The following is a 17,800-nucleotide window of genomic DNA, read 5'->3' on the forward strand; positions in this document are numbered from 1 at the left end:
CTTAAACTTGAAAACCAGGCTCGTGTCAGGATTTCCGTCTTTACAGCGGCCAGTCATTGAGGTCTTGAAACCACAGTTCAAATACAACTCAGCAGCAGAGATAAGTTGTCGATTTACCTTTGAAGTTTTTCAAAAGTCTCCCCGGAAGTGTCGGGTTCTTAACTGGGTGGGTAAAGAGCGGCTGTAAATGTCAGTTAGTGTTTTTTGCAGAGTTTGTCATGTCTTGTCAGTGGAGATGCAAAGTGTTTCATTCACACATTCACTCACGCACAGAATGCTGATGCTTCCCTATTCTGGGTTATTGGTAGAAGGCGGGTCAGTGATTCATTCGGTGCTAGTGCAATCTGCTGGCTCTTTGCCACTTGGATCAGATGACAAGTGACCTACCTGCAGTACAAAAAGAGTTAGGAGGCTTCCGCCTGGAAAAATTCCCTTTAACTGTGCAGAAAGAAGCCAGATGTGGGCATTTGACAGCTTTAAGCTGCGCTTTGGAGACTGAGATCAGCCCTGCCTGGTGGAGGGAGGGCTGCAGTCCCGGGACAGGGACAGTGCCTGCCAGTCTCACTGACTGCTCGGAGGGAGGGAGGTTTAAACTGGGACCATGAGCTCCCCGGCCCTCTGGCTGCTGCCCTGTGTTATGTGTGCGATGCTGCCCGGGCTCCACGCCGCTTCCCCGGGCTCCGAGTGTGTGCGAGTTCGTCCCGAGTTCACCCACTCCCTCCGCACTGTCAGCCCTCGCTTCCTGTCGGTGGCTCTGGACGCCTCTCTGCTCCGGACACAGAGCTTGGATTTACTCCGGTAAGTGACCCAGCTACTGTTGGTAAACCGCCAGGAGAGCTTCATGGTAACCCCCAGCCTGTGACTGTACCCACTGGTCACTGTATTTAATAAAGCCCTGGGATTCAATGCACTGACCAGTTTGTATAGTAACTCCCGTTGGAATTATATGGTCGGTTTATATTGTACACAATGGTCAGTTTACACAATAATCTCCCCAAACTGGGATTGTACCCCACTGACCAGTGTGTATCATAACCCCCCCTGCGATCATACCCGTTGGTCAGCCTATACACCTCCACCCCCCCCCCAAAGATTGTATCCCTCTGTTCAGTCTGTACAATAACCCCCCCCCCCCCCCCCTAGGATTGTACCCACTGGTCAGTCTGTACAATAATCCTCCTTGGAATTGTATCCTCCCCACCCCCCCCCCCCCCCCCAGGGTTGTACCCACTGGTCAGTCTGTACAATAATCCTCCTTGGAATTGTATCCGCCCGACCCCCGGGACTGTACCCACTAGTCAGTCTGTACAATAATCCCCTGCAATTGTACCTTCTAGTCAGTTTATTTTGCACTCAGTACTGTGCCTCCCCCCCCCCCCCCGTCCTGGATTGCACCATAGTTTGAATATAGTTTCCCTAGGATCACAGAATTGTTATTGGGCAAAAAGAGGCTGTTTGGTTCGAAATGTTTGCACCGGCTCTACAAATGAGCAATTAATTTAGTGTCATTCCCCTGCCTTTTCCCCGCATTCTTCCTTTTCAGATTACAATCTATTTCCCTTATGAATTTTTGAATTGAACCTGCCTCCACCACACTCACAGGCAGTGAATTCCAGATCTAAACCGCATGCTGCGTGAAAAAAGTTGTTTGGCTTGTTATTTTTGCTTTTATTCTGCCAATTACCTAAAATCTGTGCGCTCTTGATCTCTCTCCTTTCATGAGTGGAAACTGCATTTCCCCACCTACTCTGTCCAGACTTCTCACGATTTTGAATGGCTCTGCCAAATCTCCTCTCAGCCTTTTCTCCCAGTAAAGAGTCTTAACTTTACCAGAATTGTAACCATGACATACAGTAACCCTTGGCGATTGTAATAGTGTTTGTTGCATCACTCTTCCTTCTGTCTCTTTGTTCATCTATTCATCTCTGCACCTCCCACTGTGCGCTCTCTTTCCTTCCCCATCACTTTCATCTCTCTTTTTTTCTGATCTTATTTTTTCTTCCTTTCATCTCGCTTTTCCTTTTTTGTATCTGTTCTTACCGTGTTTGTAGTCACTGCAGGAAGAGATGATGTGGCGGCGATGGGTGGGGTTAATGAGGGAAGGCCCTCTGTTGTTTTGGATCACAACTCTGTGAACCTGGGGAAACTGTATACACTGGGTACAATCCAGGGTGGGGGAGGTGCAGTACTGAGTACAAAGTAAACTGACCAGTAGGTACAATTAAGCCGGGGAGGGGGGGAGGGGGGTTGGGGGGGTTGGTATTGTACACACTGACCAGTGAGTACAATCCCAGGAGGTTATAGTACAGGCCAACCAGTGGGTACAATCCCAGGGGGGGTTATTGTCAGTCTGACCAGTGAGGTACAATCCCAGGAGGGTTATTGTACAGATTGACCAGTAAGGTACAATACCAGTGGGGTTATTGTACAGACTGACCAGTGGGGTACAATCCCGGGGGGGGGGGTTTATTGTACACATTGACCAGTGGGGTACAATCCCAGGAGGGGTTATTGTACAGACTGACTAGTGGGGTACAATCCCAGTGAGGTTATTGTACAGACTAACCAGTGGGCTACAATCCCCCGGGGGGAGGGGGGGGGGGTTGTATAGACTGACCAGTGGAGTACAATCCCAGTGGGGTTATTGTACAGACTGACCAGTGGGCTACAATCTCGGGGGGGTTATTGGACACATTGACCAGTGGGGTACAATTTCAGGGAGGTTATTGTACAGAATGACCAGTGGGGCACAATTCCAGGGGGGGGTGAGCAGGACTTCCAAAGTGAGCCATGAAGAGTGGGGCATTGGCAACCTGACTTCTGCTGGATATTGGTCAGAATTTGCTCTGGACACTATGGGGTTCCAGTATTTTCTCGTAATCGTTTCAGGTCCTACTAAAAACAGCTGCTTGGGGAAACACAATGAAGTTGAATTTGACCCTGTGAGTGCATTGTTCAGTAAAAAGTCTGACAACACCAGGTTTAAGTCCAACCGACTTATTTGATAGTACACTCAAAGCTAGTGAGTGTACTATCAAATAAGTCGGTTGGACTTAAACCTGGTGATGTCAGACTTTTTACTGCGTTTACCCCAGTCCAACGCCGGCACATCCACATCAGTGCATTGTTCAGCAGTTGATAATGTCAATAAGAACATATCAACATATCAACTCTGTTTTCATATGGTAAACATGATTATTAAAATGTTGAAGACCAAGTAAAGCAGTCAATTGAAACAGCTATTTTTAGACGGGGATTGTTTCTCTGATGCCAGTCTCTTAATGCGCAGAAAATACACGTTCACTTATCTGGAATTTCCCAAGTTTATTACAGAAAGTCTATCTTATTTCCTCTTTACCCATGTTGTATAAATAATAGAGTCCCTGGCTGGAATTTTATCGGCACGCCTGCCCCATTTCCGGAGGCAGACAAGGGTCAGAGAACTGCATTTTCTGTTAATCTCGGGAGGGATCGTACAAATCCCGGGCGGACGTGCCGGTAAAGTTCCATCCCCTGACTCCGGATATTATTAAACATCTCCCAGTCCAGTACTCCAGTACTAATGAAGTGCTGCATTGTCAGAGGTGCCTTCCTTCAGATGAAACTGGGAGCGCATCTGTAATGACTTTAACCAGGTCCTACGATGTAGACCTCCTAGAATATGAGCTCCCTGATTAATACAGGAACGACTTGACCAGTCAAGGAATCTTGCTTCTGGAGTGTCAGGGTCACTGGCACTGTGGGTTTTCACTCAGTACGAGGAAGTAACTGTCTGAGTGTTGCTGTCTGTGTAAATAAATCTACGTTTGGTGAAGGGACAGTGGCCTCGGAGGAGTTATTTCAACATCTAAAAAATCGCCTGGCATTTTCCAAAGAATGTCGGCGGAGTTCCGCTGGTGTCCTGGCCAATATTTATTATTCAACCAACATCGCTCAAAATGGTTTTTAATTCATCATTTGTCTCATTGTTGTTTGCGGGATCTTTCTGTGCACATATTGGTGGCTGCAATACAACCTTGGCTAGAGCAATATACCATACGATGTGAAGGACTTGAAAATATTCTGAGGATATGATGGGTGCAATGTAAATGGAAATATTTTCATTCATTCCTTGGTAGCAACTTATTAACTTCCAAATGATTTGCAATTCCTTTACAGCACCGTAACTAATACCTAAAGGGATAAACAGGGTAGATGTGGGTAAGATGATCCCTCTGGTTGGGGAGTCTCGAACCAGGGGACACGATCTTAAAATAACGGGAAAGGCACTTAGGACCGAGAAGGGCGTAATTGGTTTTACTTTGAGTGTTGTGAATCTTTGGAATTCTCTGCCCCACAGGGGTGGGGAAGCTCAGTCATCGAGTATGTTTAAAGCAGAGATTTCTAAATACCAATGACGGAGAGAGAGTGAGGGTAGAAAAATAATTGAAGTGGATGACCAGTCATAAGTGTATTGAATGGCAGAGCAGGCTCAATGGGCTGAATGGCTTACTCCTGTTCCTACTTAATACCAGACATTAACATAGGTAATATCCCAAGACACTAAAAAAAATGATCTTAGCTTAACAAAATAAATCCCAAGCTTTGATCTACACCCCTCTCTAGCTTTGGAAATTTTTAATGTGCAATTACTCTGGAAGTGCAAAACACCATTAACTCACTGCTCTTGGTCACAGTAAGAAGTCTCCCAACACCAGGTTAAAGTCCAACAGGTTTATTTGGAATCATGAGCTTTCGGAGCACTGCTCCTTCCTCAGGTGAGTGGAGACCATGACGGTGGCATTGCTGCAACAGTCTCAGTGCTCAACACTGACAGCTGACAATCTGCAGACGCAATTCGACAACTCATCTGCTTCATCCTGGACCACAGCGTCTTCATCTCCACTCCCCTGATGAAGGAGCAGTGCTCCGAGAGCTCGTGATTCCAGATAAACCTGTTGGACTTTAACCTGGTGTTGTGAGATGTCTTACTGTGCCCACCCCAGTCCGACGCCGACAACTCCACATCATGATTTCTCTTACGTACACAGCTCCTGAGTTACACGTTCCAGCTCAAAATGGAAGTTGGGGAGCAACTGGGTAATTGGGGTTTAGACTTAATTGCTGTCGCTCTATAATGACTGCACAGGACTGAGGGAAATATGAGCTGTAGCTCAGGCAAGCTAATGCCTTTTTATTTATCTGATTATAATTCAGTTAATCCTCATTAACCCTGATATCTAATGTCATTATTTTGCCAATAATTGATGTGACTGAAAGATCCATGCACTGCCCAGTTTAGATTGCGTCCTTCATTTGAATATGGACACCACCACAATACCATTTCCCTTCTTAGACAAATGAACTATTAAAATCTTGCCTCAGTTAAATGGGAATTCTTGGGGAAAGGAGAACCCGCCCTTGTTTATGTGGGACATGTGGCATTAATGTATTGCTATTTCTCTGACGTTGTTGTTGTGTAATTTGCAAAGAGAAGATCGCTGTGTGAATATTTTGCACGCCTGCCTTTTTTTTTAACCTAGATCTCAGAAACTGATCACTTTAGCAAGAGGTCTGTCTCCTGGATATCTGAGATTTGGTGGAACTCGAGCTGATTTTATTCTGTTTGAACCAAATGATCCTTCATTCTTCACACAGGAATATGGCTGGGAATCTCCAAACGCTCAAGGTAAAGTCTGGCTTAATCATAAACAAAAACACAATCATTTATACAATGACATTCTCTCTGGATCAAAGCATGTTGCAGTTATTGAGTTAAGGCCAGTAGGGAAAGAACTGATTGTGGCTACTGCACAGAAGATGGCCATTCAGCCCATCATGTCCATGCCAAATCTCTGTAAGAGCTACTCTGCTAATCCCATTCCCTGGCTTTTTCCGGGAGCCTGTCAAATATTTTCCCTCAGATGCTTTGCTGGTTTGTTTGTGAAAGCTACCAGTGAATCTGCCTTGGCATCGCTCTAGTTTTCAAATCCTGCTCCACACGCTGCTTTCAAAAAAAGTCACCTCTGATTTTTACCAATTGTCTTAAGCTGGTGATCTCTGGTTCTCAACTTTTCTGCCAATGGGAACATTTCTCACTACCTACTCTATCCAGGCCCCCTCATCATTATGAACACCATTTTCAAATCTCTTCTCAGCCTTCTCGCAGGAATAGGGCCTGGGTGGGATTGTAGTCGGTACAGACTCAATGGGCTGAGTGACCTCCTTCTGCACTATAGGGGTTCTGTGGTTCCATGAACATGGACCCAGCTATGCATTTATAAGTGTCTGTTTCCTGAAACTATTCTCCTGAATCTTTTCTGCGCCCTCTCCAACATCTAGATTGGCTATGTGCCCAGTTTTTAACGGGCCTGAACATCCCCTTTTCGATAACATGATGTCCGGTATTTTGTCCTTTAATGTGCTTAACTCAGTGAAGCAGCAGCAGGGCTTTTGCTCATTCCTTTCCCAATCTTCCGCAATCTCAAATGGACTAAGATACAAAAAGCAGAAGTTGGTTTCTGTTTTTTACACCACCCAACTCTCCCATCAAGCCTCTCTTGCAATTTGGTTTCTTCCACTTTCCACCGTGCTTTTCCATCTCAAACCACGATGTATCTCTGTGTGTGAAGATGCCATTTCCATTTGCCACAGCTGTGTCTAGTATTCCTGGCCTATGGCAACTTTACCAATGTCTTCACAACTGTCCTTAAGTGTGCTGCTCAGTATTGGACACACTACTCCATTTGGGACAAGCCTGCAGTTATAATGGTTCATCATAACTTCCTTGTTTTTGTATTCTATGCCCCTATTTATAAAGGCCAGTATCTATGTTTTATTAAATGCTTTCTCAACCAGTCCTGACACCTTTAACAATTTGCTCACATATACCCTTGGTGCCACTGATCATGCAGCCCCTTTAGAAATAATGAACAATACATCGCAGGGACAAGCTCTTCAGCCCACCACACCTGCGCCAATATGTGGTTTCTATCGTTTTGTTCACCTTCCATTCATGTATCCATTAAAGTATGCCTATAATGTTACTAATGTGCCTGTTTCCACCGCCTGGAACAAGCCCTTCGGCCCATCAAGCCTGCACTGATACGTGATTCCCATCCCTCTGTTCACCTCCCATTCATATGTGCATTAAGATATGCCTTAACTGTTACTAACATGCCTGCTTCCAGCACCTCCACTGGCAATGCATTCCAGGCACCCATCACCCTCTGTCTGAAAACTTTTCCCTGCATGTCTCCCCTAAACTTACCCCCCCTCTCATCTTGAACCTGTGTCCACTGGTAGATTAAATGTATCCTTTTTGTTTAGATTGCCTTTCCTCATCATCACTTTAATTTTGAAAGAAAGAATTGCTTGACTAGCAGTTCTGTTCATACTTGAAGAAAGAGTTACTGAGTAGTACCAACATTAGCTCGTATGACCTAACTACAGGACATTGCAACTGAAGGAAGATGCAAGGTTCACAAAGTAGAGAGATGGGTGTTAGCTTGCTTGCTGCAAGTCAATGCAGAGCAATATAAAGTGACACGTTTACAGAGAAGGATTGCTGAAAGAAAGGATATTCTAAACATGAAGGTACTTCATCAGATGGAGGCTGCACTTTTTTAAGCTTTTTGGTTGCTGTTGAGTAAAGGAGACGTGAGTTCTGCTTCTTCATAAAATACTTTTATTGTTTGATGCAACTTCACATACAATTCTCCAGCAACAAAATAGTGCCACCTGCGACCCCTTTATATATAAGTGACTTCTACTGAATGACTGACATCAAATTAGGACTTAATTGGAAGATCTGTTAACTCATTTCTGACATGCTCATGCTGTCTGCTTCTTGTAGCTACACTTTACCAGTCCTCTAAGACATGAATATTGAAAATGGACTCTCCACACCGAAAACTAAATCAACCCCCACCCCCTTACCAATCATGATTGAGTAGAATGAGTAACTGATGATTACAAGTTTAAAATTGCAGTCACTTTGAGCTGCCCACTAAGTAGCATAACAGCCCAATTTAAAACTCGACACAGTTGAAATGCTTGCTTCAACATGCTTGATGTCTGCTGCATTATCTTCCTGTTTCTCCTGTGTATAGATTTGCAATTGCTTCTTCTACATCCTGGAGATAGTGTACCGGTGTCCTAAACCATATTCCAAACATGTCAATGATTCAAGTCGTCTTCACCCTAGAAATAAGCGAGGATTGCAGAAGAAGTGAGTGCACTGCACGCAAATTGCACATCACACCATCACACACAATGGTTTTGACAGTGGCTATGGATCAAGTGAGGATAGCCTTTCTATTAATGGTCATAATCTTTCCAAAAATGCACACTGCTGCTATTCTATGCTGACACTGGGTTTTAATATTCTCACCAGTATGTCACAACAAGGCAAGTGTGACTTGAGCAAATTGGTGATGAATCACTTCCTGACTCATCACCATCATCTCCCCTGCCTGGAAGAGCCTGCAGCAAAAAAAAATATTTAGTGACTTCTGACATTCTCCTGTTGCTGATGGCACATTGTCTCAGTCAGATGTTGCCCCTCAGTGAACTATCTGTGTCTGGCAGCTGGCACCCTGATTGTGGGGCTGTGCATTACTTTACAGTTGCCAGGGCGTGCCAGCATAGACATGTAGATCAGTCAGTGTAATCTCTCCTTGGTGAGGCCGCAGCTGGAGTACTGTGTGCAGTTTTGGGCGCCGTACTTACGCAAGGATATTTTGGCCTTGGAGGGAGTGCAGAGGAGGTTTACTAGGCTGATGCCGGAGTTGAGGGGGTTGAGCTGTGAGGAGAGGCTGAATAAACTAGGCTTGTACTCGTTGGAGTTTAGAAGAATGAGGGGAGATCTCATTGAGACGTATAAGATGATGAATGGGATGGATAGGATAGAGGTGGAGAGACTCTTCCCGCTCAAAAAGGACAGTAGGACTAGGGGGCACAGCCTCAAGATAAAGGGGGGCGCGGTTTAGAACGGAGTTGAGGAAGAATTTCTTCACTCAAAGGGTGGTGAATCTCTGGAATTCTCTGCCCGTTGAAGTGGTGGAGGCTACCTCGTTAAATATTTTTAAGACGCGGGTTGATGGGTTTTTGATAAGAGAGGGGATTAAGGGTTATGGGGAGAGGGCAGGAATGTGGAACTGAGCCACGACAGATCAGCCATGATCTTATTGAATGGCGGGGCAGGCTTGAAGGGCCAGATGGCCTACTCCTGCTCCTATTTCTTATGTTCTTATGTTCTTATGTTCTTATGCTAGGTCTATGACCTTTCGCATCCTTGATGCCAGCCTTATGGAGCAGGGCTGAGTTTAATTTGATGTGGAGATGTCAGCATTGGACTGGGATGGGCACAGTAAGAAGTCTCACAACACCGGGTTGAATTTCCAACAGGTTTATCTGGAATCATAAGCTTTCGGAGCGCTGCATCTTCTTCAGGTGAGTGGAGAGTTGGGTTCACAAACTCTCATATATAGACAAAGATTCATCTTGCAATTGTGTCCCTGTCTATATATGCCATGTTTGTGAACACACCTCTCTACTCACCTGAGGAAGTACTCCAAAAGCTTGTGATTCCAAATAAACCTGTTGGACTTTAACCTGATGTCGTGAGACTTCTCACTGAGTTTAATTTGATGTATGGATAGCTGGATGAGGCTGTGACAATATTCACACTCTCCCTGTAATTGGAGTTTAATAAATCCCCTTCCTCCAACTAATGAGTGAGATTTTAATTTGCCCAAAATGCATCTAGTTTCGCAGAGTTAAAATCAAGCCTAATGTTAATGCGGTAACTTGGGTTGCACAAATAAGGAAGTCAAATGTGTCATTTAAAAGAAGGAACTTCTTTATATAAGTAAGTAACAAAGTTTAACAAGAGTAATTCAGCAGAACTATAAAAACAGGCCATGAGGTGGAGATGCCAGTGTTGGACTAGGGTGGGCACAGTAAGAAGTCTCACAACACCAGGTTGAAGTCCAACAGGTTTATTTGGAATCACAAGCTTTTGGGGTGCCGCTCCTTCATCAGGTCCTTCGTCCTTTCTGATGAAGTAGCAGCACTCCAAAAGCTCGCAATACCAAATAAACTTGTTGGACTTTAACCTGGTGTTATGAGGCTTCTTACTATGAAAACTATGAGCACTGGTAAAACAGGTCTTGTTTACAAGTCACCATCTCGCAGACTGACGAGCTTGCGCATGCTCAGAACCCTCAGCAGATGCCAGTAAAACAATTACGTAAGAGAAAAGGCTTATTAAAACACAGCACTTAAAATGACACTTTGTAATACTTCACCCTGTAAATTTCCATCCTCGTCAGGACAGATGTACAACAAAAGTAATGACCTATCTATACAAAAGTCTGTCAGGAGTCTTGTGATTGCGTTGCAACCTACACAATACTGCTGGTGAGTCTTGTAATGGCTGATCTGGAACCAAAGTGGAAGAGGTAGATTGAGAAAATTCCTCTTCCACTGCCCCAGAGGAGTCAACTGGCAATCCTGGAAACACAGGAACCACTTCCTGGTGAATGCCTGCAGCAGCATCAGCTTCCGACATGTTGCCTGTTGCTGACTCTGAAACTTTTTCTGAGTCTGAGTCATAATGTAAACAAATATGGACTTGATGTCAACAAACAGCTCTTCCGTATTACAGCCTCACAACCCAAGATTCTGGACCATTTTCATTTAAAATTACTCCTGTTAACTATCTCTGGTTACTACCAAAGTTCCATATTCCTGTATTGCTCTATGACTGTATAAATGTGGGCAATTGGGACTATGCACCCTGGTTGGGGGCATGGACTGATTGGGTCAAAAGGCCTGCTTCTATGCTGTATTGTGCTACGACTCTATGGCCTTGATTTTACTGGCATGCCCACCCTGATTTTGGGGCGGGTGAGACTTGCAGGATGGCATTTTCTGTTGGTCTCAGGCATGAACTTAACGAGCCTTGGGCAGTTGGTAAAATTCCAGCCTCTGACTCTAATGTAAACCTGATATCTAGTTTGAACTGCGTCTCTATGGCATGGTAGTCGTGTCCCTCCTTCTGTTTCACGCTTACTGGAGAACGTGCAAGTCTTGCAAGTAAGAAAATTATGGATGGCAAATCCTGTAAAGGGAGGTGACTCAATGCATCCACATTTGCATTGTCTTTCCCTGCTCTGTACGTGATATTGTACTGCTAAGCTGACAATGTCAGCGCGCAGCACTGTAATCTTGAGGAGGCCATGGGAGGAATACATTTCGACTCACTGAAAAGACTCATCATCGGTTTGTGGTCAGTATATAGGGTGAACGAAAAACCATAGAGGGTCTGACAGGACCTTTTCACCACAAAACGATAGCTAGACTCTCTTTGCCCCACTATGAATGCCTTTGTCCGCGTCTTAAATGCAAAACTGTTGAGTTTTTCACATCCAGCCTCCATTAGGTGAGACAGTACCACCCCCACACCATAGGGCAAGGCATCACATTCCAGGATAAGTTCCCTGTCTGGATCAAAATGGACTAGCAGATTAGCTAATCACAGCAGTACCTTCACATCCTTGAAAGCCTTCTCCTAGTAGACTCCCACTTCCATTTGATTTCTTTTTGCAGAAGTGGGTACAGTGGAGCCGACATGCGGACAGGTCTGGCAAAAACTTTCCATAATAGTTCCCTCAGCTCAAAAATTCCTGAGCTCCGGAGCTTCCTTAATGGACTGAATTTTCCCCTCCACAGAAGATATGTCTTGTGCAGTGATTCTGTTTCCTGGATTCTTGACATTTTGTGCCTGGAAAGTACACTTGCTCCTCTTCAGATGCAGTCCCACCTCTGAAAACCTTTTAAGAACTTGGTCCAGATTGCTGAAGTGTACCTCCTCAGTCTTCTCAGTAATTGCAATGTCATCCAGATAGACTGCAGCCTGAGGAACGCCTTGCAACATGCTGTCCAGCGTCCTCTGAAAGATGGCCAGACTGAAGGGTATGGCAAAAAAACCAAACAATTGTATTTGGAACAACTCTTCATGCGTGTTGATAGTCACATAATGCTTTGAACCTTCCTCGAGCAAATGTTATTGAAACGCATGGCTCATATCCAGTTTTGAAAACATCTTGCCTCCCACAAGAGGGGGAAACAAATCTTCCACCCTGGGTAATGGATAAGCATCCAATGTGGAAAACTGGTTAATAGTGAGCTTGCAGTCATCATATACATGCACCATACCAACATTTTTAAGGTCAGGAACAACTGGAGCTGCCCAACGAGAAAATTGATTGAGCTTAATGATTCCAATTCCAAGGGTGGCACGTGGCACAGCGGTCAGCACTGCTGCTTCACATTGCCAGGGACCCGGGTTCGATTCCCATTTTGAGTCACTGTCTGTGTGAGTTTGCACGTTCTCCCCGTGTCTGTGTGAGTTTCCTCTGGGTGCTCCGGTTTCCTCCCACAGTCCAAAGATATGCAGGTTTGGTGGACTGGCCGTGCTAAATTGCCCCTTAGTGTCAGGGGGGCTAGCTAGGGTAAATGCATGGGGGTCGTGAGGATAGGGCCTGAGTGGGATTGTGGCCAGCGCAGACTTGATGGGCTGACTGGCCTCCTTCTGTAATGTAGGGATTCTATGAATGCCTCCTCCATTTTCCTTCTCATGGCATGGGGCACTGCTCTGGGTTTGAAAGAGGGAGGAATAGCCTGAGGATCTAAGTACAACTTCACCGTAATGTCACGCAATGTGCCCAGTTTGTCCTTGAACACGTCTGGAAACTCCTTGACAACATCCTTGGTCACCCTCGTGTGTTTGATCCCACCCCACTTCAGTAGAATTTTGCTAAGCCAGTCACACCCTAGCAAACTGCCCTGTATCCCTTTGACCACAAGGAGGCGTGCCTTTTGTTTCTTGACCATTAGGATGTCCAATGTCCCGAGCAAAAATATGGACTCTCTGGTCTCCATCCAAAGATTAATCTCTGCCAGAGTAAGGGCTGATACTCGGTTAGTGTCCCAGGTCGATTTGTAGATTTCTTCATTAATTACAGATGTGGTGGCTCCATCTTGATTTGCATATATATTAAACTAATCCACTGAAGGAGTTTTGGGAATTGGGGGAAAATAACAAGGCTCCAATCATGTTAATACACCAGTGATTTGTTAAAATGCAGTCATTCTTCATGTCACCTTTAAAGCGCTAAGTAAATTGTAGTCCCATAGCGAATTTCCAATTTTGGTCCAGTTGATGAGGGCTGGGTTCACTGGAGAGGGTTCAGACGTTGCTGCCCCCACATTAAGTAGAGAGAGGTTCAGATGCTGATGATAGATGAGACATTCTGACTCATCTGAGTGATCCATTGCAAGCATCTGCTGTTCCCCATAAGTTGTAAGATCGGAGGTCAGAAGATGAGGGTGGATGGGAAAAGGAGGCAGTGCGAGCAAGTATCTTAGGTGGCACAGTGATTAGCACTGTGTTAGCACCAGGGACCTGGGTTCAATTCTGCTTCCGTCACTGCCTATGTGGAGTTTGTACTTTCTCACTGTGTCTTTGTGGGTTTCCTCCGGGTGCTCCGGTTTCCTCCTACACTCCAAAAATGTGTGGGTTCTGTAGATTGGTCATGCTAAATTGACCCTAATGTCAAGGTGATTAGCAGGGTAAATGTGTGGCATCACGAGAATAGGGTGGGATTTTGGTCGGTACAGATTTGATGGGCCGAGCGGCCTAATTCTGCTCTTATGTCTTATGGTCATGTTCGGCACAACGTTGTGGCTGAGGGGCCTGTTCCTGTGCTATGCTGTTCTATGTGCATCAAATACACTAGACCTGCATTCCAAATGCAATCATCTTTGATTTTATGACAATTTTGCAATAAACCTTCAGCTTCTCTTTCCAGACATTCTCGTGTTAAGATATTTATGATTCATGCGGACACACTGGGCTTTGGTTTGACACAAGACCAGACTAGATTCTGCATTCAAACCTAACTAATTTGATTTTGTTTATTTATTGCTAAATTGTAGGAACGGTGATTTCTTTTTTATCCTCTCTGCCTCTGTTCTTTTACCCTCTCTCCATCTCAAAGGTGAACTCCATTTCTGAAAGGGCCCTTAAACAAATCCAGATGCAAGCCGGAAGATGGTGACCTGTAAGACTACTTGTGTTGAGAGGGCCTGGGTATTCAATCCTTTTTCAATTCTAAGATGGCAGCTCAGTTTCTCCAACACTTTTACCTTTGTCCCAGTAGTTCCAAAGTTATTTTGGAGCCTGAGATGCCAAGTGAGACCAATCATTCAGTATTTGTGCCTCTTCTAAATGAACAGTGGCCTCCTTCTGTTTCTGATTGCTGTACTGTTCAGACATAATAAATCTTCTATGTTATTTGCATGGAATGTCTGAGCTAGCTATACTTTTCTTGAAATACTCAGTTTGCGTCTGCATTGTCGCAATAGGGTTACTTTTAACCCTTGTCATTTCTGTGCAATCTCCACCCAGACAAGCATATTTTGAAGAGTCTAAGTTGTTTCACGCCCATCCCATTAATTTAATACCAACAGGATGGAGGGAACAGTGTTGTCTAGGGTGGAGAAGTAAAAACCAAAACCCGATCCTGGCAAGAGGGAGAGACAGGAGGGAAAGTATCGTGTAAATATTGATCTTGGCTCAGGAGCCTGATCACATTTCAGATGTGTTAGTTTACACAACAAGGATTATGCAGAGAATTTTGCTACCCTGATCTCAAAACTGAACACACGGTCATGATGGTGTGTGAACCTTGATTTTTGGGAGAAATACAAAGGAAAGGCTGAGGGAGTGAATGAATGAATGAAGTGCTTTATTGACCGTGACTTTCTAAGTTCTTCCTACATCAATGTTGATATTTTTGGGATGCAAATATTCAAATTGACTTCCTTTTCTGGAATTTCTTATTTGCTAAATGCTAGTTTTGAGGAATCCTATCCTTTGCTACTGTTTTTGAATCAGACCTGGTTGAGTCAATGACCTCCAATTTTAAATTGCCTTGTTTTTGATTGAGTAATGTATCTTGACATGAAACAGAAAAATGCTGGAAAATCTCAGCAAGTCTGACAGCATCTGTGGAGAGAAAGTCGAGCCAACGTTTTATGCCTAGATGACCCTTTGTTGGAGCCGTGAGGGAAGAGAGTTAGCAGAGGTAACTACAAACAAAATAATAGTAGCTCAGGCTATGCAAGGAAGTGGTTTAAATAGAAACTCCAATCTTACTGAATATACATCACGAGCAGGAACAATGCTGAGTATTGCTGGAAAATTCGCACTTTTGTGACTCTCAGCTCTGACGAAGGGTCATCTAGACTCAAGACTTTGGTTCTATTCCCTCTCCACAGATGCTGTCAGACCTGCTGAGATTTTCCAGCATTTTTCTATTTTTATTTCAGATTCCAGCATCCGTACAGTATTTTGCTTGTATCAATGCGTTTTGACACTTTTTCTTGCTAGAACTCTTGGTTGTGCATCCGGTGAAAAGCAGGGTTGAGATTATGCGATGTGATATTGTAATTAGTTTATGCATGCCTTAATGCACGAACATTTGACATTAATATATTTGTTTTACTCCAAGTGTGGGGATACATTAGAGCATGTGGGACACAGGGTCAACCCTTCTATTGGATCATACTTAAGAATCCTTCCCCTTCGTTGGGCCCCCAACTACAATGGAGAAGCCCAATTTTAAATGTGTTAACAAGCCTCCCACGTCTCCATGTCAGAATACAATGACATCCCATTATCCATCACAATATAAATGGTGAGAGAATGTACGTGGCATGTTGGGGTTGGTCCTCACCCCAAACCCATCATTTTGGAGGGTGGGGGTGTTAATTACAAAGGGCCGATGAGTCAATGAAATACATTTAAAAATAAAATTCTCACAAATTGAAATATATTATCCATCTGCACTGTTATTAACAGTGCTTCATCATCCTTTTAGTTTGGAAATTGGTGTGAGTGTTGTAACTTCATGAATAGCTAACATGCTCATTCCCTGACCTATTTTCTCAGAGGTACAAAAATTTAAATGACTTTGGAAAACTAGCAAAGAAAGTTAATTATAAAAATACTAACATGTACTACCCAATGAATCGCTCGCTCCAGTATAACGGTGCCCATACACATGAGGTGTTTTCCAACCAGGTCTCAGCTCCTGATCCCTTTGTGAAAACTTGCAGGATTTCAGGTTTCTTTTTAAATGGGGAGCAGAAACTGGGGGTGGAAATGCAAATTGGGATGTGTGCATTTTAGGGCAGAGTCTTTTCAAGCGACTGACTATTTCTGTGCTTTATCTCCTGGTAGATGCTTGTCTAGATACGATTCCTCTTAAAGTTGAAGAATATCTGACATATCTTTTGGCCTTGCAAGCACCTGTCATCCTGAAAGAGAAATTTCAAGAGGACTTTAAGAATATTACAATGTCAGGTAATATAATGGTTTTCTACAGTTCTCACACCAAAACTGCAAAGTTTTGCAGAAGGGTGGCACAGTGGTTAGCATTTCTGCCTCATGGTGCCAGGGACCTGGGGTCGATTCCCAGATTGGGTCACTGTCTGTGTGGAGTCTGCAGGTTCTCCCCATGTCTGCAAGTGCTCCGGTTTCCTCCCACAGTCTGTGCTGGTGAGGCGCATTGGCCATGCAAAATTCTCTCTCCGTGTACCCGAACAGGCGCCAGAGTGTGACGACTAGGGGATTTTCACAGTAACTTTATTGCAGTGTTAATGTAAGTCTACTTGTGACACTAATAAATAACATTAAAGTGATAATAGCATTGTATAAAAGCACGTTTGCCTCACTATTTTTGGTGTTGGGTGTCTTAATTTTCCAGAGATTGAATAGAACCTTTCTAAGTCCCAGTGTGTGACTGAACGTGTGCTCTGAGTAAAGCTTATTGCAATGCTGAAGAATGCGCCATTATTGTATAAGTGAAGTGTGTGCACAAGATCTCATGTGATCTAGAATTGACCTTTCCTTTTAACTTGCAGGAAGATCCATGGACATCTTGCACAGTTTTGCAAACTGCTCTGGACTCCATTTAATCTTTGGTCTGAATGCCTTATTGAGGAAAAACCACGCATGGGACAGTGCAAATGCTCAGAAGCTTCTGCAGTACTGTGCATCGAGACAATATAACATGTCATGGGAACTTGGCAATGGTAGGTTAAATGCTGATTTTTCTTTTCTCTTGGGGGAAGGGCGACATAGGGAATAAATCATGAAAAAATTTATCTCAGGAACATGTTTATGACGTTCATTTTCCAATACATATTAATAACTTGGATGAAGAGACAGAGGACAATGTATGCATATTTGCTGATGATACTCAGTTAGGTGGGAATGTTAGCTGAGGGGACCCAAAGACACTGCAAAGAGATAAAGTTAAAGCGAATGGGCAATAAGTTGGTCGATGAAGTATGAGGTTATTCACTTTCGTAGTAAGAACAGAAAAGCTAAATATTTTTTCAAAAGGTGCAAAACTCCTTCTAAAAGTTGATCAGAGAAGCTTGGCTGAGCTTGTACAAGAAACTCAAAAGTTAGCTTACAGATAGAATAAGCAATTAAGAAATCACATGGTATGTTGGCCTTTATTGGAAGAGGTTTGGCGCACAAGAGTGAGGAAGTCTCGCTACAACTTCACAGGGTTTTGGCGAGAGCACACCTGGTGTACTGTGTGTAGTTTTTGACTCCGTACTAATGAAGCAAATACCTGCATTGGGGGCGGCAGAAGTGAAGATTTGGTTGGTTGAGATGAGACGCTAAGTAAATTGAGCCTATACTGTCTGGAGTTCAGAAGAGTGGGAGGCAATCTCA

General features: G+C 44.0%; 1 protein-coding gene across 1 annotated transcript in view; it reads left to right on the forward strand.

The window, feature by feature from the left end:
- Positions 1 to 379: 379 nt before the first annotated feature.
- Positions 380 to 17,800, forward strand: part of hpse (heparanase) — a 43,245-nt gene continuing 25,824 nt past the window's right edge. The window contains exons 1-4 of the mRNA XM_080195042.1: positions 380 to 798; positions 5,523 to 5,668; positions 16,292 to 16,414; positions 16,975 to 17,145. Of these exons, the coding sequence (XP_080051168.1) occupies positions 602 to 798; positions 5,523 to 5,668; positions 16,292 to 16,414; positions 16,975 to 17,145 (637 nt within the window). The 5' untranslated portion in view covers positions 380 to 601. The remainder of the gene's footprint in view (positions 799 to 5,522; positions 5,669 to 16,291; positions 16,415 to 16,974; positions 17,146 to 17,800) is intronic.

The sequence above is a fragment of the Carcharhinus amblyrhynchos genome, chromosome 1 (genome assembly GCF_965287045.1).
Source record: "Carcharhinus amblyrhynchos chromosome 1, sCarAmb.v2.hapA, whole genome shotgun sequence".
NCBI classification, from domain to species: domain Eukaryota; kingdom Metazoa; phylum Chordata; class Chondrichthyes; order Carcharhiniformes; family Carcharhinidae; genus Carcharhinus; species Carcharhinus amblyrhynchos.